At 39.3% G+C, this 25,525-nt stretch overlaps 1 protein-coding gene and 2 pseudogenes across 1 annotated transcript in view; 1 reads left to right on the top strand and 2 right to left on the bottom strand.

Annotated features, from left to right (window-relative positions):
* Positions 1-998: 998 nt before the first annotated feature.
* Positions 999-4,566, bottom strand: LOC149112324 (uncharacterized; annotated as a pseudogene).
* Positions 4,567-11,964: 7,398 nt separating this feature from the next.
* On the bottom strand, positions 11,965-14,871 carry LOC149112323 (uncharacterized; annotated as a pseudogene).
* A 9,393-nt stretch (positions 14,872-24,264) lies between these two features.
* Positions 24,265-25,525, top strand: part of LOC110056899 (uncharacterized) — a 3,182-nt gene continuing 1,921 nt past the window's right edge. Inside the window, exons 1-2 of the mRNA XM_089290156.1 lie at positions 24,265-24,954; positions 25,421-25,525. The exon at positions 25,421-25,525 is cut by the window's right edge and continues 43 nt beyond it. Coding sequence (XP_089146282.1) covers positions 24,901-24,954; positions 25,421-25,525 — 159 coding nt within the window. The 5' untranslated portion in view covers positions 24,265-24,900. The remainder of the gene's footprint in view (positions 24,955-25,420) is intronic.

The following is a 25,525-nucleotide window of genomic DNA, read 5'->3' as shown; positions in this document are numbered from 1 at the left end:
TTTAACTGACGTCATCATTTCACCGGAAGAAGAAAAAACAAAATGGCGGAGAAAGGCGAGGAATCCTCTGATAATTCTAGTCCTTCTAGCGTAGATTCCTCGCCAAGTAGCAGTTCAGAAGAAAGCGTGGATGAAGATGAGCCTGATATGAGCTCGATTTCGCGTCCGTCAGGTTCAAAAAGGAAGAAGAACGATAGCCAGTCTCGATCGCCGGAAAAGCAACAGAGAAACAAGAACAAGAGAAGAACAAGAAGCAAAATTTTAGTTTAAATAACGACGAAACGGAAGAACTGACCTCCTGGATATTTTCAGCCCAACAGGCCGCTCAAGTTGAAGCTGAAATTCGCCCGCAAGTTGCTGACCGTCCACGCGTGAAAGTATTTTCAGAAAGGGAACGCTTCACAAAGCACATGCTTAGCGAAGAACAAAAGCGAATTTTCGTCTTCTCATCGCTGGATTTTGTCGCAAGTTTGCCGGCAACACTTGTGAGTGACTGCTCTAAGCTACAACATAAGCAGAATAGGAAAGCTGCATTCTCAGCAGCATGGATAAAATTACTATCTGTCACGAGTATCGTTGAAGAGCAGGGTTGTTTCCAGACAGAACTCAGGATCGCTGGTAACAGCAACAAACTAATTTATTTCCGTAAGGTAACTTCGCGAATTTCTTCAAATTTGAATCAATCTCTCTCACAGAAGAAACTCTCGCTCTAATATACATGAGGCTTAAAGTTCTAGAAGCTTCTATTAGGAGCTAAATTAAGTAGTTTGACACAGTTTCTAATCTGATTTATTACATAAGGATCAGAATGTTCTGGAATGTTCTTATACAAATTGGTCACGGCTGAATGACTTCCGGTTCTAGATTGTTCTAGCAATTGACTTAGACAATTTTTCGTAACACTATCAAGTTTTCGAACTGGAAAGTCTTCCCAGGAACGGTTAATTATTGAAAGATTTTTAGTCGGCCAACAGTTCAACATCGAAGTGATCCATGCAGTTATTAGCCTTGTTCATGAATTGGTTTATACCTTTGTCCATTGGCATATTCAGGGTCGGAAATGTCTGATACAACTTTGAATGATCACATGCTGATGGCTATCAATAATGACACAAAGGCCATTGCTCCTGACCAAAACCCCTACAGTCATATTTTGTGAAATCATCACACCATAGTTATTTTTATGTGATACCTAAATCACTCCATTGATGTGGTTAACTAAATCCTGAAATTCATTAGCATTTGTGAATGCAAAAATTTGATCAGCTGATAGTACACTAAATAAATCCCCCACTGCATTGAGAACATCTTCTATATTTATTTATTTATTTATTTATTTATCACAATTTAATGCCCAATGGTAACAAAGGTATACTAAAAAGATAGATACAATAAAAAATAAAAAATAAAAAAAAAATAGAAAAACTTAAAAAAAAAGAACAAAAGTGCATAAAAGAATTTTCAGCAAAAGAGACCAATCCCCATCCTAGGCAGACCACCTGATAAAAGAAAAGGAATAGGAATGAGAGAGAGAGAGAAAAAAAAAAACACCAAAAAGTTACAAAACAAAAGCATGTATAAAAGCAACTAAATTAAACATTTCTTGAAGTTAAGTAGTCCGTTACTCCCTTTTTAAAACCAGAAATGCTTGAAGCCTGACGAACTGACAGTGGTAACACCTTCCACGTGTCAACAATCCTATTAAAAGAGCTATACTTAAATGTATCAGTCCTAACATAATTCTTCATAATTCATAAGATCATCCCTACCCCTGAAGGGGTATCTTTCAAAACGTGAATAAAATTTGATAAAAAAGGAAATGTCTATATTAATAATATACCCATTGAGGACTCTATAAAAAAAAAACAATACATCAAACAAGAAACGTCTGTCCCCTAGAGATAACAAGTTTAGATTTTCTTTGTGAGTGTCAGTCATCACCAGTTTTTAGAATAAACTCGGAGGCTCTTCGCTGAATCCTTTCCAGTTTAATCAAAATAAACAGCATTATTACTATACAGCTCATCATAACCTCATTTCCATCGCAGATGACATTACCAAAGGAATTAAAGCACATATCTGGAATTTGATTCCAGAGAAGTGACAAATCTAATTTATTCTGGAAGCAATAAGCCCCAAATTTCGCTGCAATTAGAGTACATGCATTGCTGCCAAACTGGGGATTGGGAAATGCTTGTTGGGAAAGTGAAAATGCAGAGGCAATTTGACAGGGTATCACCAAGTTGCTTGTGGAACATGCAACATTGGCAGCGGCAGTGCCACTGGTATTCAAAACTACGTCCCTATAACCCTTTTCAGGATTTCTATTCTGTATCATGTCCTTTCTATCGATCAGCTTCCCAAGAGGAGGATCATAGCACGGCAAAAAAGATGGCGTTTACCTTTAGAAAACGCGCGGTGAATTTACGCAAAACGTGGCATTTGCTTACATTTACTGGTGTTCACCCATCGGAAAATCCAAGATTTTCCAATTGTTCTGCTGTCGGGGAATTGGAATATTCGTTCCATTATCCTGTAGTTTACCATTACGGTGAACGCCGGAAAACGCCTGTTTTCTGGAATTTACTGGTCTGTTAACACTTGGCGAATGTCTTGTTTGCCTGTGTTCACAGATGTTTTCCCGGTGTAAAACTTCACGTTCATCCGGGGTTAAAAGTTGAAAACCAGCGTTTTCCCTTGTTTTCCAAAATGGCAAATGCCGTTAAATTTTGCAAAACACACTGTTTACCAGAATTTACCGCTAGGTTAACGTACGGAAAGCATAGTGTATTCCCGCGTTCACAGAAGTTTTCTTCTGTTTTCTTGTATCTTCCGAGACGGCGAATTCAAGGGAATTCAAGAAAACGCATGTTTTCCAGCGTTCACCGTCCGGTAAACGCACGGAAATTATTGTGTGTTACTGCGTTTTGAGAAGTTTTCTTGTGCTTTTCTTGCATTTTCCCTGACGGCAAACGCGCGTGAATTCAAGAAAACGCTTGTTTTCCAATGTTCGCCGTTCGATGAACTTTTGGAAAATATCGTGTCTTCCTGTGTTCGCAGGAATTTTCTTGTATTTTCTGGGACAGTGAATTCCGGTGAATTCAAGAAAGCGCTTGTTCCCTGGCGTTCACCGTTCAGTTAATGGGTGGAAAACTGCACGAATTCCAACGTTTTCCTCGCGTTTTCTTGCATTTCTTGGGACGGTGTATTCGGGTGTTTTTCAGTGCGCATCGACCGGCATCGTTCGCTCACTCCCACCCCGTGTTCGACATTCTTTTGATCTTTCTACAGTCCCACGACCTGCTGGCTACCAATGTTCAGGGGACTAAAGCTCATTCCCTTTCCCAGTCAAAACAGCAAAAACAAGAGGCATTGCTAATTCTAAAAATAAGATTTATTTAAAATTGTATAGCGCTGTTTACTATCTACAGATGTACAATTATTCACATAAAATACGAGGGTAATTTTAACTGTGTTTTCCCAAAATAACAAACAAGTTATAACAATACATAGTTTAGCAAGAAAGTTCTTTCACTTGACCCTTTAAGGGAATATTATTTAAAAATATCTCTTTGACAGGCGCACAATCACCCACCCGACAAGAACATTCAGCCTATCTTACTCAGAAACTTGTGTATCATTTTGTCTAGTTATTACCACTCGTAATGTATTGCTCTTAAAAATAGGATTCTGATAAATGATCTGGATGGTGGCCACAAAAGCTACATGGAAATAATACCTGCTTAGGTTTTATAGCAAAAATCCTAATTTGAATTACAGTAAAGCTAGTCAAAATAAATTATTTGATGATACAGAATAATAAAATGGTATCTACTAATTGTTCTAAAGGCCATTTGATTCAATTTTTGTTCCAAACAGTGACTCTGATACGAAAACACAAATTTCCAAGAGTATTTCAGTGTCATACTACACAATGTGGGTTTTGAACATATGTTGAGTCAGCATTTATTATTTTATGACTCCGATGGCCTTTGTACACTTTCCTTACAAAACTAATCGGAAAATTCCTGTATGGGAGCTGTAATCATTAGCAAAAGTACGCCTGTTAGAAACTAATGCAACCTTATATAATGCGATTTGAAGCAATACTTTGGATACCCAACACTTGGTTGCCACAATCATGCTCCATAAAACTGCATAAATTAACCATGTTTACAGGAAATGTGTAACATGGAATGAAACTTACAATATTTAAAACCAGTGGCTTAGTCCTGTAATGCTCTAGCACTCCTTCTTTGCCAAGAAGTTCCTACAGGACTCTCTGGAAATAAAGTGTCCAAATTTTCATCATTTTTGTCTCCACTGCCATATTCTGAAGGAGACTGAGATGACTGGAGACGAGGTGGAGTTGTTGGCAGTGGAGAGGTGGACCTCTAGGGCAGACAAATTTCCTCCACTGAAAAACTTGAGAATGCTATGAATTGATTCAATGGCACTTCCATTTATGCGGGGTGGACTGATAAAATATTTGCCAGTAGGAGCGACATTGTCAAAATACCAGTCACAGAATGACAGAAAGCCATTGATTCCACCGGCAACGGGAATAAATCACTATCCACTATATTATATCGACCGCACTTCACAAAAGTAACCTGCACTCGAAGGGGCGGAAGCCCAGGAGGTAAGTGTGTGTTACGAAAAATTGTCTAAGTCAAGTTCTAGAACAATCTAGAACCGGAAGTCATTCAGCCGTGACCAATTTGTATAAGAACATTCCAGAACATTCTAATCCTTATGTAGTTACGCAGATTAGAAACTGTGTCAAACTACTTAATTTAGCTCTTAATAGAAGTTTCTAGAACTTTAAGCCTCATGTATATTAGAGCGAGAGTTTCTTCTGTAAGAGAGATTGATTCAAATTTGACGAAGCTTAGTGCTGTAAATTCGCGAAGTTACCTTACGGAAATAAATTAGTTTGTTGCTGTTACCAGCGATCCTGAATTCTGTCTGGAAACAACCCTGCTCTACAACGATACTCGTAACAATGTGGAATTATCTTGAGCCTTCGAAGCAAGCTCCTTGTTTTGTTGAGCTTGTTTCTGTGCAATCCTGCAACGTAAAATGTCCTTTACGGAGGTCGAGGTGGTCCAGGATGAAGACTCGTTCACATCTTGCTCGCGTGGCTCCTTGTTTTCACATTCTCGATCATGATCATCGATTGAATTGTAGCTAATTGTGCCGCTTCATCATTACGGCATTATAAAACACAGGAACAACGTCCGAAAAGGGATAAAGTTTAATCAATAAGAAAACTACGAAATAGACACTTTGACTCTTCCCGACTTTCGCTGACGATGAGTCACTACGATCGATAATTTTTTCCCTCTGCAAGTTGAAAGTGTTATACATATGGCAAAGGATTGTGAGAGAATGAACGTGAAGAACGTGAGGAATGGAACAGGAAAATGGAGAGAGAATTGGCGCATTCGGCGTATTTTATTATGTCGACATGTCCACCTGGGGCTGCCATTTTGCATTTACCGATGCGCGTTGACGTAGACCGGAAGTGACCTATTTCGCGGGAAAAGAAGCCTAAAAATAGACCGGTCTGTAAAAATGCCTTGACATAGGCTTAGTATTATGGGAGTTGCACGCTCCAAGTAATGGACTCCTGACATTATGCACTCTAAAACAACCCAGTGTATGAATTTAACTCTCACACTCCGCTCCAAACCGGACTAAAAATCACAAACTGGCAACATACACGTCAGTCTTTATTTTTCAATTACCAAAGTCCTTTTGCTTAATACAATAAAACGTTCAAGACTTCATATACCTCACTTAAGTTATCTTGAGCAAAAATAATTTCCTTTTTCTTCAACTACAATTCTTGTTGGTTATTAATGTGAATAAGCGAAAACCCTAATAACATTGAAGAGAAAAGATTTAGTTTCATTAAAACGTATATTCTCATTCCAGTAATAAACAAAAACCATTATAATTGAAGGCTTTCGTGCAAAAAGGACGTATATAGCATTTTGGGCCGATTCTAATTTTTTGCAGGATCGAGCTAATTTTTGGCAGACTGGCTTGTTTTGACATGAAAAGCATCGTTGCGTAATTGTTTTTGTTGATTTGCGCTTCGTTTTCGAGAAATAACGTATGCAAAAAAAAAACTCAGTTTTCCAAGGGTATCTTTTGAAGATCTTTTGTTGAGCGAAAAACAAAACAAACCTTTCTTTGTGCTAAACTGACGTCACCGAAGCGTGGCATTTGCCACTAGTTTCATTATTCATATAATTACACTCTTCTTTTACTGTTGCTTCGTTGGCGCAAGCGAATAAGGCGCTGAACGGGCCGGATTCGAGTTTGTTTTGTCGTGACACCGGTTTGATACAAGGTCGGTCGGTTTTTTTTTGTGGTCTATTTTTCTACTTCTGTCAAAAATAAAAATATCTATTTAAAGAAAAACAGTCCTGTCGAAGCTGCTAAAAGTAATCGCTTAAGTTTGCGCCGCGTCAAAATCCACCTTCGAAGGATTCGCTCCAAAAGATGCCGCTCGGAAAACTGAGTTTTTTGCATACGTTATTTCTCGGAAACGAAGCGCAAATCAACAAAAACAATACGCAACGATGCTTTTCATGTCAAAACAAGCCAGTCTGCCAAAAATTAGCTCGATCCTGCAAAAAATAAAAATCGGCCCAAAATGCTATATACACCCTTTTTGCACGAAAGCTTTCAATTGTAAAATCGTCACAGACTAATATCTTTTTGTTCTGTTGACCAAATTAATCGTAGTCTGCTGAAAGTAACGACACACCCGGAACACTTATTTCGAACTCTGAAGCAATATTTAGGTTTCAATGCAACACGCAAACGATTTGAACCTGGTCAGAACCTTTTCACATTCACAGCAGTGCATTCCGACCCCCTAAAATGCAAATCAATTGATCCTATCATAGAAACCACATCAACTTGCTTTTCATTCACATCTTAAACCTAGTAGTAGAGTAGTAAAACTTATCTAATGGGAAAAGCTCACCCTTCATAGCATGCTCGTAGTTATATGCCAAACACTACGTTTCTTTGACTGATTATCCAGTTGCAAATAATTATCAAACCCGCCCACAAAATCCTCAACCTAACCCACAGAAAATGTCGAAGTAAGTCCAATATATGAATGCTTCCTCGTCCTTTATAGAAGAATAAATATGGCCGTTCTGAACTGTATCGGGATCAAATCTTCTCACATACCATTACCTTTACAACAAGAAATTTGATAGGCTGTTTATAGTAGTTCCAATCTGATTGGTGTGACATACATACATCTCTCACTCACTCACTCACTCACTCACTCTCTCACTCACTCATCCATAGACCCGTCCATAACATACCCCGACGCGCCGACTAAGAGGTATTTTTTTTACACAAAAATAACTCAAAAATCATAACCATTTAATAAATTAAGTCAAGAATATGGGACGTGATAGATAATTGGTAAATAAACAACCTCGCCAAGACTTAGGTCCGTGCGGTTTCCATTCGCGCGTTATTCGGAGAAGTATTTTAGTCAAATTTATAGAGCTTTGTATGGAGAAGCCATGTTGGTGCCCGGGCACCATCATGGAGGCCGTTAAGTAACAGAAACATCTGTCATTGAGTTTTGCTATTTAAACAAAATGGTAATATATAGATCAAGCCAAGCCTAAAAGCGGAGCTTCGACACAGTTATTTATTTGGATGTTGTTAATAGCGGAGCTCCGGCGGCGCGAAGGGCCGCTAAGAGGAGCCCATTACTCATATAGGAAAGAAAAGGTAACCCATGAATGGATTTTCTCATGTTTATCATGGCTAGCGGTGTTGCTCGTGGATGCGTATGCACGACGATGGCGACGAAGACGACAACGACGGAGTCGCGCAAGATGGCGGCCATATTCCAGCTAATAGGTTGACAGAGACATGTATCCTCGCATTGACCTTGCAATTTTGTGTTTACGGGTATCTTACATGTAACGTTTACTTGAAGCAGCCAAAAACTAGAGCTTTATTATTGACTGTTGCCAGCGCTGGAAATAATTTACAGGACATGTGTCCTTTCACATCTTCATTTAGTCGGACATCTTATCATTTTTACCGGACATCAATTGGCATAATTTGATTAGTACAAACAATGATAGCATAATGAATTTCATCAGCATAAAGATTTACAACACAAATCGTTCAAAACTTATGTTGAATGTTTTAGAAGCAAAGATATTTCACTATGTATTTCTGGAAGGACAGAACGTCTGAGAAAATAACCGTCATTGATCATCAACACAGAGAAATGAGGAAATGTAGTCGTCATTATGGAGTCTAAACCGGTGTTTTGGTGGCCAAAGATGAAATGTTAGCCACATTGGCAATTGTATTGGTCGCAATTTCGAGCCCCTAAACAATGCATCTAACCAAATTTTATGGATGGACAATAACTTCAAAGAAAAAACTCAAAATGTGTTGGTTAAATGTTTGGACATCGTGTCTGATCATAATCCAAATTTGGTCGGACAGTGTCCAATGACGGACTGTTATTTCCAGCACTGGTTGCCCTGTTTTAATTGGTAACTGTAATTCCTAAAAATCATGTGAAAGGAAAAATCTTGTCCTTAATATTAACAATAAATCATGTGAATAAAATTGAAAACAAATTGTAATACATTTCAGACCAAAGAATATAAATTTACATGCAAAGATTGGATTTTGCTCTTTGCCCCTCAGAACGATTCAATCACATTTGATCACATATGTTACTCCAATGTTTTTCATTGTTCTTTTTTGATTTTTCTTCTTTCAGAACCTGTTCTCTTATCCTTCTTCCTTTTCCTGACATTTGTTGTCTGAGCTTGCTGTTCTTCCTTGACTCCTTCACCTTCCATTTTTTCTTCAACTTGTTCTTGCACTTCTTTGTATTCTTGTGCTTCTTTGTTTTCTTGCACTTCTTTGTTTTCTTGTGATTCTTTGTTTTCTTGCACTTTTTTGTTTTCTTGCACTTCTTTGTTCTCTTGCATTTTTTGTTTTCTTGTGCTTCTTTGTTTTATTGCACCTCTTTGTTTTCTTGCACTTCTTTGTTTTCTTGCGCTTCGTTGTTGTCTTGCATGCAGTCATCATCTTGGTTCACAGCGCTTTTCCTTTTTCACGTTTGGTTTCTCTGCCGGTACGTTTTTCCTTTCTTCTTTCCTTTACTCTTTCTTTTACTTTCCTTTTTTTTCTGGGCTTTTCTTTTCGTGCTTCATCTGTTGATAATACCCATATTGAAGTCCATGAACATAGTTTACCAAAGATATTTTGTTTTGCATGTAGCTTCACACACTTTCACTCTTGATAGAAGTTAAGATGCTGTCTCTGTAAAAACCGACCACTGATTTTACTTCGAAAATTCGAATGTTCTCATAAGCTGAGATTTCGAAGCCCTTACCTAGTCAATCACTAAAATGAGTTTTATTTGATTGAAAATTCTAATTGAGGTTTTCTAGGATTGATTGAAGTTCGGTCCGCTCGACACAAGCTGCATGCCTGCCGAAACTGGAAAAATTGCACACATTGCCGGCACTCTAAAAAAAATAATATTCGCTCAAAAGTCCCAATTCTTTTTTTCAACTATAGATATATCATAGCAGTTTGCTTAGCCATGTTGCAATTATAATTCAATGTTGTTCCTTCAACGGTTGAAAGAAAATTTTCTACCCGTTAAATCGAGTTTTGAACCAAACGCGAAAATAGCTCTACTTTGAAGGCACGTGTTAAAAATGTGGCACCTCACGTAAATCTCTCACCTGGCTTCAAGATTAAAGGTTTGGTCCTTTGTAGCGATCCTTGAAACCTAGGTAGCATTAAAACTGCCAGCTTTTCCTTCAAATCATTGACTCCCATACCGTTATACTCACGGGAGGATTGGGAAAAAAACACCTGTTGTAAACACAAAATGGCCGTAGTATTTAACAATCCTTCCTTGGCTCCACGGATCACCGTTTACTGTTCATACATGTATGTGTGCCGAGAGTTGTCCAAAACAGTGCTTTTACAAACCTTTCAAGTGGACTCTACATGATTAAACCGGCTTCAAGGAAAACAATGGTCAGTAATACAAAGAACATTGAAGCATGTGACCGCCACGCTCGACACAGATGAGGAACGTATAAATGTACTTTATATACAAACCAACAGCTGGAAGGAAAAGCTGGCAGTTTTAATTTTACCTAGGTTTCAAGGATCGCTACAAAGGACCAAACCTTTAACCTTTATACTTCTTGCTCGACCAGGAGGTCTCGATTTAAAGGTGGGAGGAATGTTATGAGAGAATTCGCCGTTCCACAGACAATTCTTTATTATTTGGAAAATTATAGGAAAAAACCGTCCGTAGCCTCTTTTCAGTTAACAGCTAGAGATCTTAAGTTTTGTTCTTCATTGTACTTTGCGGATTCTTTGTATACCTGAGCGTGTGCAACGCTGTTTCACTAACTTTCATTTAGAAGACAAGTAGTTCGTTATCGGGTCATTTGAGTTTCTTTTTATTATTGAAATATACCTTCCGTTCCCTCAGAAACTAGCCAGCTGAACTACTTTTCACTAATGAAGTTTTATTAGTTTTCTCGGAGGTTAGCCAGCTGAAATGCTTTTCACTTATGGAGTGTTAATGCTTTCTATTCATAGGATAATTTTCTTTGCTGTCGGTAACACCAATTCAGAAATTCATATTTAAGTATCTCACTTTTAATTTCCTAAGTTGGTCTATCTTAATCTCAGCCTGTGTAATTTTAATCCTAGCACTCTATTTTTAATTTTGGAAGCCTCGTGGTGTTGATTAGAATTCGCTATCTTAATTAAGTACTTTCCGCTCGTATTGTATACTTGAAGTTAAATTAGCATATTGTAAACACTTGACGTGTAAAGGATGATATATAAGCAAGTACGTTTGTAAAGCATTTTCGATTACATCGATTACATCGATTACATCGGCTACATCGTTACGATTTTACAGCGGCTACTCCGCCGAGTATGTCAGTTTCACCCTCGACGTTAGAGTGCAGAATAAACTACTGTTGGACCAAGTTATGTCTCTTCCTTGACGTCCGTAGTGAAGACCATTGAAGTAGATCCTCGTGTACCAGGAAATCGTGACGAATTTCCGTTCCCGCAGCCAAGCAGTGCTCGCCAAGAGTTAGATTCCCCCAGTTGTCAGTTCAAGTGTCCGTTCAGTCCGAAATTTACAGTGTTGCAGGAAAAACCTATCGTCACAGTAGCTTACCGAGAAAACCTAAAGGTTTAATCTTTAATCTTTAATCTTGAAGCCAGGTGAGAGAGTTACGTGAATTTAACAGAGCACTTTACGAAGGCGAGTGTGTTAGTTACTCGCTGGAATATTTTCAAAATTCCCCGAACTTTTAAAGCGGTCGTTAGTTTTGAAAACCTTGTGGGCAGACAAATTTTATTATTGTTTTAAATTAAGGGACATTTATACTTTCTATTCATGTAGCTCAGCAGTCTCAAACAGGTGCCACATTTTTAAAAGGTGCCTTCAAAGTAGTGCCATTTTCGCGTTTGGTTCAAAACTCGATTTAACGGGTAGAAAATTATCAGATTAAACGAGACTTACCCGTAAGTTGAAGTTTGATCAAGATTCTATCTTGTCATCAGTCCGGAACGAAGGAGTCACTTGAGAAGCGCATGCGCGTTGCTGATCAGTATTCAACGTGAGTGGTGCAGGCGAAAAAGGAACGAAGGACATGGGAGGGGGGGGGGTACATAAGGGCATGTGACTCCTTCGTTCCGGACTGATGACAAGATAGAATCTTGATCAAACTTCAACTTACAGGTAAGTCTCGTTTAATCTGATAATTCTACCTTGTCATCAGTCTACGTCACTACGGAGTCACCTTTGACTTCAAAGTCCTGCATCACGAGCAACTCATAACAGTGAACAAACTTTATTCCCAAACAAGGAAAAAGAAGATACAGTTTCACAGATCAAAGTTTGTCTGGATTCAGCAGCATGGAACCAAAATTAGCTGAGGCAGTGACTAGAGGCTTATCATAAAACTTTGCATAAGTACTAGAATTAGACCACCCTGCACTCTTCATAATGTCTGCTAGGGTTAGACCTTTGGCCTTACAGCTGGATGTTGATGCAGCTCTGCTGCTATTAGCAGAGTATTTGTTAATGTCGATCCCTGCTGACTCTATCATTTGCTTAACCCATCTGGAAATGGTATCTTTGGATACCGGTTTAAATGGTTTAACATAACTTATCAGTAACTGCGAGTGCTCCTCTCGCAACTGTTTTGTGCGCTGTAAGTATTCCTTAAGATGTTCGACCACACAAAGTTTCTTGTCACTTTGAAAAGAAATTAAATCAATGGGTGCTAGATGTCGCCCAGGCTTACTCTGTTTCAGTTTCTCACAAATAGTTATTCTGTAGCGGCCATCCATTTCTTGGATGTAATTAAAATCAAACTTATGTATAGTCTTTCCACGCTGTCGTGTAGTGACACAGAGTAACATAGTCAAATTTAGAGTAAGCTGCTTAAGAGATAAGGATCTCAAGGGTGCAGCAGCTCTCAAATAACCTAACACAATACTAACGTCCCAAATTTCAGTATATTTGGGTAAAGCTGGTTTTAACTCAAAAATCCCTTTCATACAGCGAGCTACTAACGTGTGCTCTCCGAATTTTACTCCGTCTTCCAAAACAATTATTGAAGAGAGCGCAGAATGCGCGGTGTTTACAGCACTGTATCCTAAGTCTGATTTGTAAAGAAAAACGAGAAATTCAATGCCATTTGTTACTCCAGGCTGAAAAACATTGATGTTATTGTCCTGACAGTATTGATTCTATTTGCTAAGATGAGTGTGGTATTGCTTGGAGGTGCCTTCCCTCCATGAAGCCATTAGCACATCTTTTGCCGCAGGTGATAAAGCATGCTTGTAACACACTAGGATGTTCAGCATGTACCAGATCGGATGATTTTTCTTGGGATGGCTTGGCAGTTGGAGTAGGCCTTTCCTGGCTTTTAGATACACTGGTATCTGTTTGAGTAACTGGAGAGCTAATGGGTACCATGGTTGTCTGGGCCAATCTGGCAACACATAAATCCCCTGTGCTCCCTCGGTCATCAGCTTGTTTAGCACTATTGGAATAACACTAAACGGGGGAAAAGCATAAAATTAAGGTTGGACCAACTCAGGCTAAACGCATCGATGGCAATAGCCTCTGGGTCTGGTCTGTAAGACACATAGTCTGGGAACCGGTGATTTATATGAGAGACAAACAAATCTATATCAGGTTTGAAGTCTGTCTCTCAAGAGTCACAGATTAGTGACGCCTTGTCAAGCCTCCACTCAGATTCTCTGTGGTTTCTTCTGGATTCAAAATCTGCAATAAGATTTTGTTTTACAGGAATGTGTGCGGCACTAAGCCAGATCTTGCGATCTATACACCACTCCCAGATCTCCTTAGCTACATAATTGCAAGAGTCTGAGTGGCTTGTTCCCATGTGATTAATCACATTAACTGCTGTAGTGTTGTCACACATTATTCTGATATAGGTGTTGCTCTTGTCTTTAGCAAAGGTTGGGAGCCCCAACAAAATAGCCAGCATTTCCAGATAGTTGATGTGGTGTTTAGACTCTGAATGGGACCAATTTCCTCCCGAGGACACCCATGAAGATTCTGCCCCCCAACCCATAATGGAAGCATCTGTTGTTATTTGATGCTGGGGTTGTGGGTGGTTGATTACATTGTATGTGTCTCCCACATGTTGAATCCACCACTGTTATTCAGATTTACCATGAGGGGACAAAGACATCAAGTCATCAAAATTACCCTTTGTTCTAAGAAGGGCTTGGGATTTATCTTTTTCCAGGTATCGGTAGTGGAGAGCTCCATGCATGACCCCAGGGAAGCTAGCAACTAATTTCCCAATAACACTTGCTATTTCCCTAATAGAAGGGGAAGAGTTTTCTATTAACTCAGTACAGACATTTTTGTAAACTACTGGCTTTCTCACTGGTCAGTTGTATTGTCATTTCCACTGAGTCTATTACAAACCCTAGGATAGTAAGCACTTGTGTGGGTATGAAAGTAGACTTCTCTGGATGCACAACCAAACCTAATTTGTCCAGCAAGACGGTATTGTCTATAACATTTTGGACACATTTCTCATAGGTTTGCCCTTGCAGGTAAAGGTCATCAAGATGTGCCACAGCTATGTGTCCTTGTTTGTGCAGGGTAGATAGAGGGGGCTTAAAAATTTTAGTAAATATACGGGGAGAACACGACAACCCATTAGGAAGGTAGGTAGATTCATGTAACTCCCCCTCCCAGATAAAGCGTAAACACTTTCGATCTCAAGATCGAATGGGGATAGAGTAATAGGCGTCTTTCATGTCAACAGAAGCCATATAACAATTTTGGGTAACTAGTTTGGTTATGGTAGAAAGTGAATCCATTTTAAAATGATAATTACTAACTGACTCATTAAACCTTTTGAGATTTAGTATGAGTCGATAAGTCCCATCCTTCTTCGGACGAAGGAATACATTCGACAAAATTTGCCCAGGTATAGGTGACACCTTTGTGATGACAGGTTTCTCAAGTAATTTATGCACTTCTTGACGAACAATGGGATATTCATGTTCTGAGAAGATTTGATTAGGTAGTTTGTGTTGAACAGGGGTGGCAGTACACTCAATTGCTGCTCCCAACTCATCAGATAATAGGATTTTGTCATTACTAAGAGTCCAACAAGCTGCAAAATGAGCAGCCACCTATCCAGCCTGAAATGTATTGCATAACATTTGTAAATAATTCACCAGGTTGGGCAGGAAATTTCCAAAGCCACTTACCCTGGTCTTTATTTGAAGCAATGGTTCCATTATTTCTTGTCGGTGTTTGATGATTTTTTCTTGTTGTAGCACCGGTTTTGGCCTTTCCATAAAAAATCTCTTCTAGGACCTTTACAGTAATGGTCATGTTGTTTTGAGCTTTGCTGTTTCCTTTTGAAAGGACCATTCTTAGATGAGGATGCAAAGGAATGGCTGATTTTGCTCGCTTCTTTGGCATCTCGCAATTGCTTTGCCAGGTCGTCCCCAAAAAGGTATCGGCTAGTGATGGGCACTTCAGCCGAGCAAATAGCAGAGTACTCCACTTTCATTGATGGTTTGATTTCATCTCTTCGCAGCTAGGCCAACTGCGTATTTACATGCCCCAGCATTGCAATGGTGTCAACTTGTTTAGCCATTATTTTGTTGTTTTCTAAGCTAGAGGGATTTTGAATAAGCACATTGGTCGTTTGTAACGTCGCAAAAGTGATTTCGCGGATAACCTGCTGCAAATTTGAGATCTTCAGGTCTGTTTTCTTTTTCTTGGCATTTAATTGGCTCCACATCTCGGGGTTGACTTTTATACCCTGTATGTCAGAGCAGTTCTGAGGCTGTTTATATTTGTCTGAGAAGCTTTTAATTTTGTCAGAAGACAACTTCTTGCCCCATCGTTTTAAACCAATATCAGCCAGCTCTTGCTGGATTTTGTCGCCGGTGGCGTCATCCTCGTCAAGGCTGTTAGCAAAGTCTTGAAGGAGCTTTGTCTCTTTGGCGGGGGTTTCCCGCTCTTTATGGCCGGTGGCCTTTCAACACTCGGTGTGCATTTTAATGTCATCTGCGTCGTCCAGATATCACTAGCCTGAAGACTAATATTATCATCCGAGAGATTAGTATGACGCCGTTGTTTGAGAGAGTTTTCTTCAGACTAAGAGTCTGAATTATCCAGTACGGCGGATGTTGACGGTCGCTTTAAGCCTTTTAAGCTGTTGTATCCATCATATAAGGTAAGTTACACATGAGTCCTTTGAACAGTTCACTTTCCTTCCATATTTTAAACACTTTGTAGATGTCACTTGCATTGACTTGCCTATTAGTGTTGTTGTTAATGTTAGAGTTACTGTTGGTGTTATAGGCAAGTAACAGCCATGTGACAATTACGGACTAAAAATATTCCCACACAAATATGCCTCTATCCCATTTTTTCTACTTTTTATGTATAACACAACTCTTTCAAGTTTGTGTTAATTTTATGATATTCATTGTACCAAATGTTCATAAATTGCTTTTTTTTCCCGAAACCGCAAAGATACAATAGAGACAATCTTCTCCAGGTATGGTGGCTCTAGAGAGCCTCGTCCCTGGAAAGATACAGTAGAGTCAGTTTACTCCGAGTATCGTGGCTCTAGAGAGCCTCGTCCCTGGAAAGATACAGTAGAGTCAGTCTACTCCAAGTATCGTGGCTCTAGAGAGCCTCGTCCCTGGAGGGATACAGTAGAGTCAGTTTACTCCAACTATCGTGGCTCTAGAGAGCCTCGTCCCTGGAGGGGTACAGTAGAGTCAGTTTACTCCAAGTATCGTGGCTCTAGAGAGCCTCGTCCCTGGAAAGATACAGTAGAGTCAGTCTACTGCGAGTATCGTGGCTCTAGAGAGCCTCGTCCCTGGAGGGATACAGTAGAGTCAGTTTACTCCAACTATCGTGGCTCTAGAGAACCTCGTCCCTGGAAAGATACAGTAAAGTCAGTTTACTCCAAGTATCGTGGCTCTAGAGAGCCTCGTCCCTGGAAAGATACAGTAGAGTCAGTTTACTCCAAGTATCGTGGCTCTAGAGAGCCTCGTCCCTGGAGGGATACAGTAGAGTCAGTTTACTCCAACTATCGTGGCTCTAGAGAACCTCGTCCCTGGAGGGGTACAGTAGAGTCAGTTTACTCCAAGTATCGTGGCTCTAGAGAGCCTCGTCCCTGGAGGGATACAGTAGAGTCAGTTTACTCCAACTATCGTGGCTCTAGAGAACCTCGTCCCTGGAAAGATACAGTAGAGTCAGTTTACTCCAAGTATCGTGGCTCTAGAGAGCCTCGTCCCTGGAAAGATACAGTAGAGTCAGTTTACTCCAAGTATCGTGGCTCTAGAGAGCCTCGTCCCTGGAGGGATACAGTAGAGTCAGTTTACTCCAACTATCGTGGCTCTAGAGAGCCTCGTCCCTGGAGGGGTACAGTAGAGTCAGTTTACTCCAAGTATCGTGGCTCTAGAGAGCCTCGTCCCTGGAGGGGTACAGTAGAGTCAGTTTACTCCAACTATCGTGGCTCTAGAGAACCTCGTCCCTGGAGGGGTACAGTAGAGTCAGTTTACTCCAAGTATCGTGGCTCTAGAGAGCCTCGTCCCTGGAGGGGTACAGTAGAGTTGGTCAGTTAGTCAAGTGAAGTCAAGTGAAGTCAAGTGAAGTCAATGTAGTCAGTTTTGGGTCAGGTAAGGTCGTTTTAGTCAGGCTTGAGAGCTCAGAATGTCCAACGAAACTTTATTTCAATATAAATGATCAACACTTGTTAGGCGTGAAAAGTGATTACTGACAATAGAAGAGTTGTGGTCATACAATCCTTACAATTCCCATTCAGTTACATGAACTTGTCTGTTGCCTGGCGATTATTACTGGTGAAATGCTTATTTTGTTTAATTTATACTTAGGCCCGGTTTAAACGTTGCATTTAACACGCACCGAATCTAATTGCTGAATTAAGTGCATGTAAAATGCGACGTTTAAATCAATTAAATGCGACATATTTCAATTAAATGCGAGTTCAGTCGAATATGCGACTGATGCCGTCGAATATACGACTGAAGTTCGACAGTTGATTTAAACGCCGCATTTTACATGTGCCGAATCTTATTCATAAATTATCTTAAATTACCTTTTATCCAGAACTCCACAGTTTTGTGCTGCATGACTCAGTATGTGTGGTTCTTGCTTCGCTCCGATCGTGTAATGTAGTTATGCAAAACCAATTAAGCTTGAGTTTCAGCCTTCAAGCAAAAACCGCTCTGCGCTATATGACATGCGGAGTAGGAAAGCAATATGGCGACTGTTGAGTATAATAGTGTGTGTGGTGGTTCTTACTGCTCTTCAGCAAAGTTATGTAGAAGATGGAGAACGAAGTCTATGAACTTGAATTTGATCAGGAGAGTGAAATGAAAATTAGAGTTTAAGAGGTAATACACTGCACCTGTATTATAAATTTCCCCATTCTGTTTGCTCGAATGGTGTTTGAAAGGGATGAATGATCTTACCGCAAAATGTACTTCTTATCATTGTCAGCCGCATTGGTGGGAAACTTGAAGTGGAGTCAGCTGGGAATGAACACGTCGCTCGCGCTCAGCAATTTTATTCGGCAAATAAATGCAACGTTTAATTAAAATCAGCCGAACTTATTAATTCGAATCGACTAAAATTAGTATTTTGCATGTAAAATGCGACGTTTAACCGGGCCTGAAACATTTAACAAAGTTCAGTTTAACAAAGATTTTTAAAATGTTGTTCAGTAATATTTTAGTGTTTAGTTACCTTACCTTTTCTAGTTTTATTTTCAGTTCAGTTTAACAAAGATTTTTTAAATGTTGTTGAGAAATATTTTATAGTTTTAAGTTACTTTACCTTTAAACATCATAATAGTTTTATTTTTCATTTAGCTCCAGTGTTTCAGGAATTTTTACATACATTATAGAGGCCTCTTGAGCAGACCTTACCTATTGACATGAATATTTAGTTAATAGAGCTGCAAACATGAGTTTTTTACGTGTAATAGTAGGCATAAGCTGTGCACCATCTTCCCAGTAGGATTTTACACCCCTAAAAGCTACTCGCTATTCATGTCCAATATTCCCTACCTGGGAAGCCACAAGTTCTTTGACATCCTCTTCTTCCCACATAGTTTTCAGAAATACGGGATTAAAACTGGTACAAACCTCTTTTCTTAAAATAAGGTTAAACTTGTGAAACCAGAATATATGCATGAAACATATTTTGTTATATACCTCCCAAATCAGATACATTTCTGATTGGAGGAGAACATGTCACGTGTCATGGGTCAAAACCCGCTAACTCCCTTGGGCGAACGAAACTCACTAATTAGAGCGAAGACAACTTCAACTTTTGCCTCACAGGTGATCAGGTGGAATCATTGAAACTGTGTCATATTTGTGCGTCTGCTGGCATCAATGAAGTTTTTTTTATTCTGAGTTTTATTTACATCTTTTAGTTGAGAGGTATAACACAATACTTAGTGACTCGCCCCAAGGAAAACAGTGAGTTTTGTTTCTTGTTGACCTCATTATTCTCCTCGGGTTCGGCTTGCGGTTTCTAGGGAACAAAACTCATTGTTTCCAGTGGGGGACGGGAGCGGGGGGGGGGGGGGGGGAAACAATCATGAAGGGTTTGATACAACCTTCAAAATGCAATTAGGGTATGGAGTTTATGTCCAATAAAAGGCTAAGTCAAAATGAAACTGCTTGAAAAGGAAAAACCATATTGTTGAATTTTGATCACAGCCTTCTAGTATACCTCTCCATGGCCAACCCCATAAAGATTCTCCTTTCCTTAAAGTTTTGAAACCTCTTGACTATTTTAATCTATGGTCAAACTACAGCAACTCTTTTTCTTTTATTAGTACACTGGGATGGGGGGGGGGGGGGCGGGGGGGCGGGGAGAGATTTCTGGGCTAGCTATCCCAATTTTGACACTCATGCAGTCAGGTATTGTTTGATTTCTTTGGGGAAGAAGATCACCATCCTCCCAGTACGGCGGTGCCCATTCGTCTATGATCCAGTAAGAGATTCAAAGAATCATCTTTTATGTTTATTCACACAGCTGTATTCTCTTTGCACTTGGGCCATACTATATATACATCTAATGATAAAAAGAAATGGTCGTTTACTTACAGCATGGACCTGCAGCTTGGTTAGGTAGAGGTAATAGTTATTTTCTATATCCAAGTGCTCTTTTGATATATGAGCAGTATAAAATTACATTTAACTTGCACATCATGTTGTAATAATTTATCATTCAATATGCGCTACTTACTCTCTCGTATATATCCAGGACCAGGGGCGGGGGAGAACACTCTGCGACGCCTGGCACTTTTTTTTTGAATTCCACAGGAGCCATCGTTTGCGTGGCAGTAATGAATTGTAGGTAACTTGCACTCAATTCAAATATCCTATTCTCTTAGGTAGGCATTACGCTAAGAGAAAAGCGCAGTGCCAGTTTTCTAGACGTGGGAGAACCTATTTAACAAAAGCTCATTTTTCAAATTTACCGTGGACAAACACTTGAGAGTAACGTAGAGGTGTTAATCGTATCACAATTTAAGAATAGACACACACATAACGCATAACCAGGAAGTCTGGGAACAGGTAATAGCAACAATGACACTGCCAGGCTGGTGAATGTAACGAGCTATTATGAACTCGTGTCTGACAATGATGAGTGACCATGAAACATGGTGCGGTGGAACTGAAAAGCCAGACTGCGAGTGACATTGCTAGCGTTAGTGTTGTGAAAGTGATTGCTAGCTAGTAGTGTCTGTGAACTTGGACCAGACCAGAAAAGACAAGGTTCAATACCAGAAGTTGACTGAGAGTAACAAGTTTGTACTCAAAAGCTGAAGCTGCCTGATCAGACCAGTCTTACAGCCAGCTTCATCACAACTTGTCAAAATTCGTGAATTGTGTATGTGGGAGGACTCCATGTAATAACATATATGTGGAAGCCCTGCTCAAAAGTTTTCAGTCTTCAGATATAACTATTAAAGGGTAAGGGATTTCTGACAAGTTGAATTCAGGTGTATGAAAGGGTACGGAAATCTTTCTTTTACGGATTTCCCTTCTTCTGGTTCTAAAATGTTGTTGATAATCTCTCATTTACTCTCCTGCGCCAGAATGAGGGAATTCTGATAAATTGTACTGTTCGAAAAGATATTTTAAAACTTCTCTCTGCGGGTTTAGAAAAGGGATACAGTATTAAGGGCTTGGACTTTGAGATGGAGCTTCCCCATTAAAAACTATGTATAATACCTCCCCCGCCTTCCCTCCTTGTGTAACAAGGATGTTCAAATTGTTTTCTAGAAAAAAGCAGTTAAAAAACAAAACAGTACCAATTTAAGGGATTGTGTGATTATCAATGTAAGTTCCCATTTGTATTTTGAATTAAAATGGGCCTAACGTTATCCACAACAGTATAAAATAACAATACTTTGTAGCTTCATAGAGACTCAATCTGATAATGAAAACATAACTTTTATATTTCCCCTTCCTTTGTACCTTGTGATATCTTTAGGGCAATTCTCAAAAAGTCCCTCCCCCAAAGAAAATAAAATATATAAATAAAAATGACTTTTTTTTAATCTTGAAAATGATCTCTGCAATAAAAATGTCATGTTTATGGCTGTTTATCATCTTGAAGTGTGTTGTGAAGAAACGGCTTATTAGGAAAATATAAATGTTCAACGGAAAAAATGAACAGAAAAAAACAACAAACTCTTCTTTCAGAGGAGCTCCTATATTTTATAATTTTTGTAACTTTTGGTTAGGTTGCACTTCACTGTCAAGGAAGAAATCACACCAGAGAGGCTTTGTATCGTTATTATGATTTGCATTATCAGTAAAAAAAATTCACACTTCGACAGGTCTACTGACACTCTTACATGTATGTTAATGATGGGAAAAAACAGGTTCAGCATCATCTAAATCAAGGGATTGTATGCCAGCGTGGGGTGTATATGCCAGGGGGTAACCAGCTAAGAAAATACAAACACTAAAATTAAAATTAAACAACAACTGAGAACTTTTACAGACCTCCATCAGTCACAAAAAGACCAAGAACCAGATCTTTATCAGTTTACCAAATTGACATCATTTTTTCACGCATCTGTCTTGAACATTATTGATCATGAATTTTGCTGTGGATCCACGGGGCGATAGCAGTACACTCATCCGCAAACACAGGAAAAACTGCCATCAATTTGTTTTTTTTTAAATAACAAACTCATCGCCAAATTGTGTGCTCTCGCTCATTGACAAACCTCTTAAGTGTCATTGTCCGAGAAAGTGTTCCAGGGGCCAAAAGTTGTGGTCAACCGATTTGGCTGAAACTTGGCACAGAAGTTGGGTGCAATGAGATATTTGAAAAGCCAATTTGGCTCACTTCTCTGACTTTTAGTTTTGGAGTTTCAGGAGGGGTCTCATTTTTTGCCCTTTGAAAAACCAAAAACCCAGCCTTTCAGGGGACATTTTGAAAGTGCCATAAAACCCAATTGGTAAATTGTGCTTCCAAATGAATTTGACCATGAACTCTACTACAATAGAGCTTTTATTTCATACATGTAACTTTGTCCTCGAGGTATTGGACAGAGAGGAGCCTGGGGCTGGAGTTTGGCAAAAATTGATATCAAAATTACAACCCAAAATTGCCATTTTTCAAAAAATCAGTGTATCTACCTGCCTTCTTGCATAACTTCCGTACCTATGCCATTATTTACTTTAGTGACCCAGTTATCAAAATCAGTTGAGAAAAAATTGGCTTATCAAAGTTTGTTGAATTTTTGCCACAAACACTCCATGCCCCTCTAAGGCCATTCAAAATGGAATTTTGAGCATAATTCATGCCATAAACAAACCAAATTGCTGACATGAAGCCCTTAGTCTGTACTTGGTGAGTGAAAATGAATTGTGAAAGCCAAATCAGTTTCATTGTTCAGAAATACTGTGATTCTTACCCTACAATTGCTCTTAAAAGGCCTTTGATTAGCACAACAAACACCCTGACTTCGCAAAACAAGGATTAATGTTTTCGTTTAAAACTTAGTACCCATCAAACAGCACAAATGATGAAGGCCTTACCTAGATATAATTATCTTTTTAAACGATGCTTGAATTTTTCATTGATTTATATTCAGTTTCAAGTCATAATTCTTCTCCGTTGCTCCAAGCATGGAAAATCTCCATATTTTGTCAGGGCTGATTTTTTATATGATTACAAGATAAAGTCAGCTTAACAAAAACGTTCGTTAGCATATAATCTATGCCTGTTAACAGCCTGCCTAGTTCTTGTAGATACCCACCAGAAAAGGAGCATGACCATGCATACATAGATATATTACAAACAAACGAGCTGCAGTTTATAGCAGTGTCGATGTGACCCGTTATTTCAGAGTCCTTTAGAGCGGAGTAAATGAGACCATCCGTCAAGAAGGAATGCACAGTTAGGAGAGCTGGATAGTAAAACAAAAAGCTTTTGTTGCAAATGCATTAACCAAACGAGGCCTTGCATTGAGATGATGTATCAACTGGCCCGCCATTTTGGACGAAAGAGCGGGGACTGGACCAAGTTCCCATTCTTCTTCCGTTTCGCGGTTATGTTTTGTCAGGTGTAAGAAATTCGAGGGTAATTTCACGATGGCACTTTGTTCCTTTGGAGGGGTAAGCGATCAGTGTGGTGCCACGTCATGGGCTGCGCACGAAACAGGAATGGTTCCTTTGTTGTCCTGCGAGATAGACATGACTGAATGGTTGAAAGAAAAGTACAAGGGGTCAGGTGCGTCCGGGGCAAGAGGAAGACCTGGTCATACAAAAGTTACAGGTGATTTAAAATATCAGTTAGAGATCATACACGCACACAAATGGCTTTTATCGCGATCCGCTGGACTCTTTTTCTTGAACAGAGACCACGATATTTTACGATTTTGTCGTCTCAAATTGTTTATTTCCCGACGGAATTTACTTGGTTCTTGCGAAGAGAAACTAACATTTAACAAATTGTTCATAGAAAGGGCAAAAGGGTTGATTAAAATCCTAACTTTTAAAGGTAAAAGTACAGTTATTTTATCGCAGCAATCTAGTGAACCAAAAACAACGATAAGAATAACTTGAGGGCTGTTTTTCGTCTGCTCGCTTTGTTTGTTTACATTCAGCTTTACCTGTGCGGACGCTTATCACGCAATCACAATTCGAGCTTGAAACTCTACCGTTTTCCTATATTTGCTGGTTTCGTCGAAGAAAAATCTCTGCAAACATGCTGCATCGAAGCTTTTCGATGAAGTTGACATTTTAGGCGAGAAAATGCCTTGTTTCACGGATAACATTCTTGGTTACAAAAATTATTTGGATACATTTTTTAATTACTTATAATTAGTTATTTTAGTATAGGTAATCCTACGGTTTCGAGTTCAGCTTGGAGTTAATTTGCACGAGTGAGTTTTTCAAAAAGCTGAAATTGCACGAGCCGCTTCGGCGAGTGTAATTTCAGCTTTTTGAAAAACTCACAAGTGCAAATTAACTCCAAATTGAACGAGAAAAACCGTATGATTACTTATTAATAATATAAACATGAAAAAATTCGCGCGCAGGAAGTACCGGAAGATCTTTCTTGAAGCCAATTTTTCTCATTTGAGAAAACGCTTTTCAAAGTTTCAGCACAAAATTTTCGTCATCATTTTACGTGATATCATTTTCTTAGAAAAGTTCCTATTTTCTTTCAGCCAATCATAATCCAGAATTTCGAAGTGTAATTTGCACTGGTGTTACACTTTTTGCACTGATGTTACACTTTTTGCACTGGTGTTACACTTGAACTGCACTGCTCTTCGCCAATCAGAATCGAATAATTTTTTCATGTGTATTATTAGTATGTGAATAGAGGTGGCATAATTTTAGGACTCTTATACCCAGTTTGAAACCTATCTCAGATTTATCGTTGTATTCTGAAGCTCGATTAATTGATTAAACATTTTTTTCTACAAAAAAAGATGAATCGCGATAAAAAAATACATTCGATTTTGAGACGGTATTACGACTTCATACTGACACCATGGTAGAGAATGTTTTCCCGCATATGGACTCTCTAGCTGCTTCGCATCGTTATGAATTCCTAATATTGTCTCAAAATCTGCCGAATACGTTTATGTTATCGGATTTGCTTGGAAGATGTAAATTAATTAGACTCCGTGCTAATACATAGGCAATGAATCCACGTGTGTCCTTGAGTGGGAACTGATTCTCAATCGTTCCGGAAAAGCAATTGACCAGGTAGATGTTGGAAGGATGACTGTGTGCCCAAAGCATAGGTTTCAACTTACTACGCTTTATAAAGCAAAGGTAATGGATAGAGATTTTTTAATGGATGATGGATGCACGAGTATTGTCTGGCATTATAACATACTACAGGAAACCCACCTTTTTAGGAAAGCCCTTTCAAGGTTCAGTTCATAGAAAAACAGCTTACAACCCCAGGTTACCACCCTGTTATTTTCGGAGCAGAGCTGATTGTTCTTTATCGCACAAAATACGTTTGGTTGTTGTTGCTTTTTTTTTTACTTGCGGGCGTTCAACGAATTTCATCCCTTCCCTAGTGATGCTAGTACATCACTCACGTAACACTTTCTTTACTCAAACCTTTCCCTAGAAAGTAGATTTCTGGTTTTCTGGTGTGTGTGACGTGGGAGGGAGGGGGGGGGGGTAGTGGGTGGGGAGGGACCACATGCTAGTGAACTCGTTCCACCCCTCAATCCTGAATTACGTACGTTAGACACGGTATGTTGTTAACTTGCGCATTTTGCTGTAGGATAAATGTTGTCATCCATGCCACGAAGAAAAAGCACCATCACGTGTAAAAAAGGTGTCTAAAGCATTCACCCGCAAGAGGCGTGTAAGCAAATCCATGGCGGAG

Source organism: Orbicella faveolata, unplaced genomic scaffold (assembly GCF_042242905.1).
Source record: "Orbicella faveolata isolate gen_17 unplaced genomic scaffold, um_ofav_v1 contig_2, whole genome shotgun sequence".
NCBI classification, from domain to species: domain Eukaryota; kingdom Metazoa; phylum Cnidaria; class Anthozoa; order Scleractinia; family Merulinidae; genus Orbicella; species Orbicella faveolata.
This window is presented reverse-complemented; position numbering and strand designations above follow the sequence as displayed.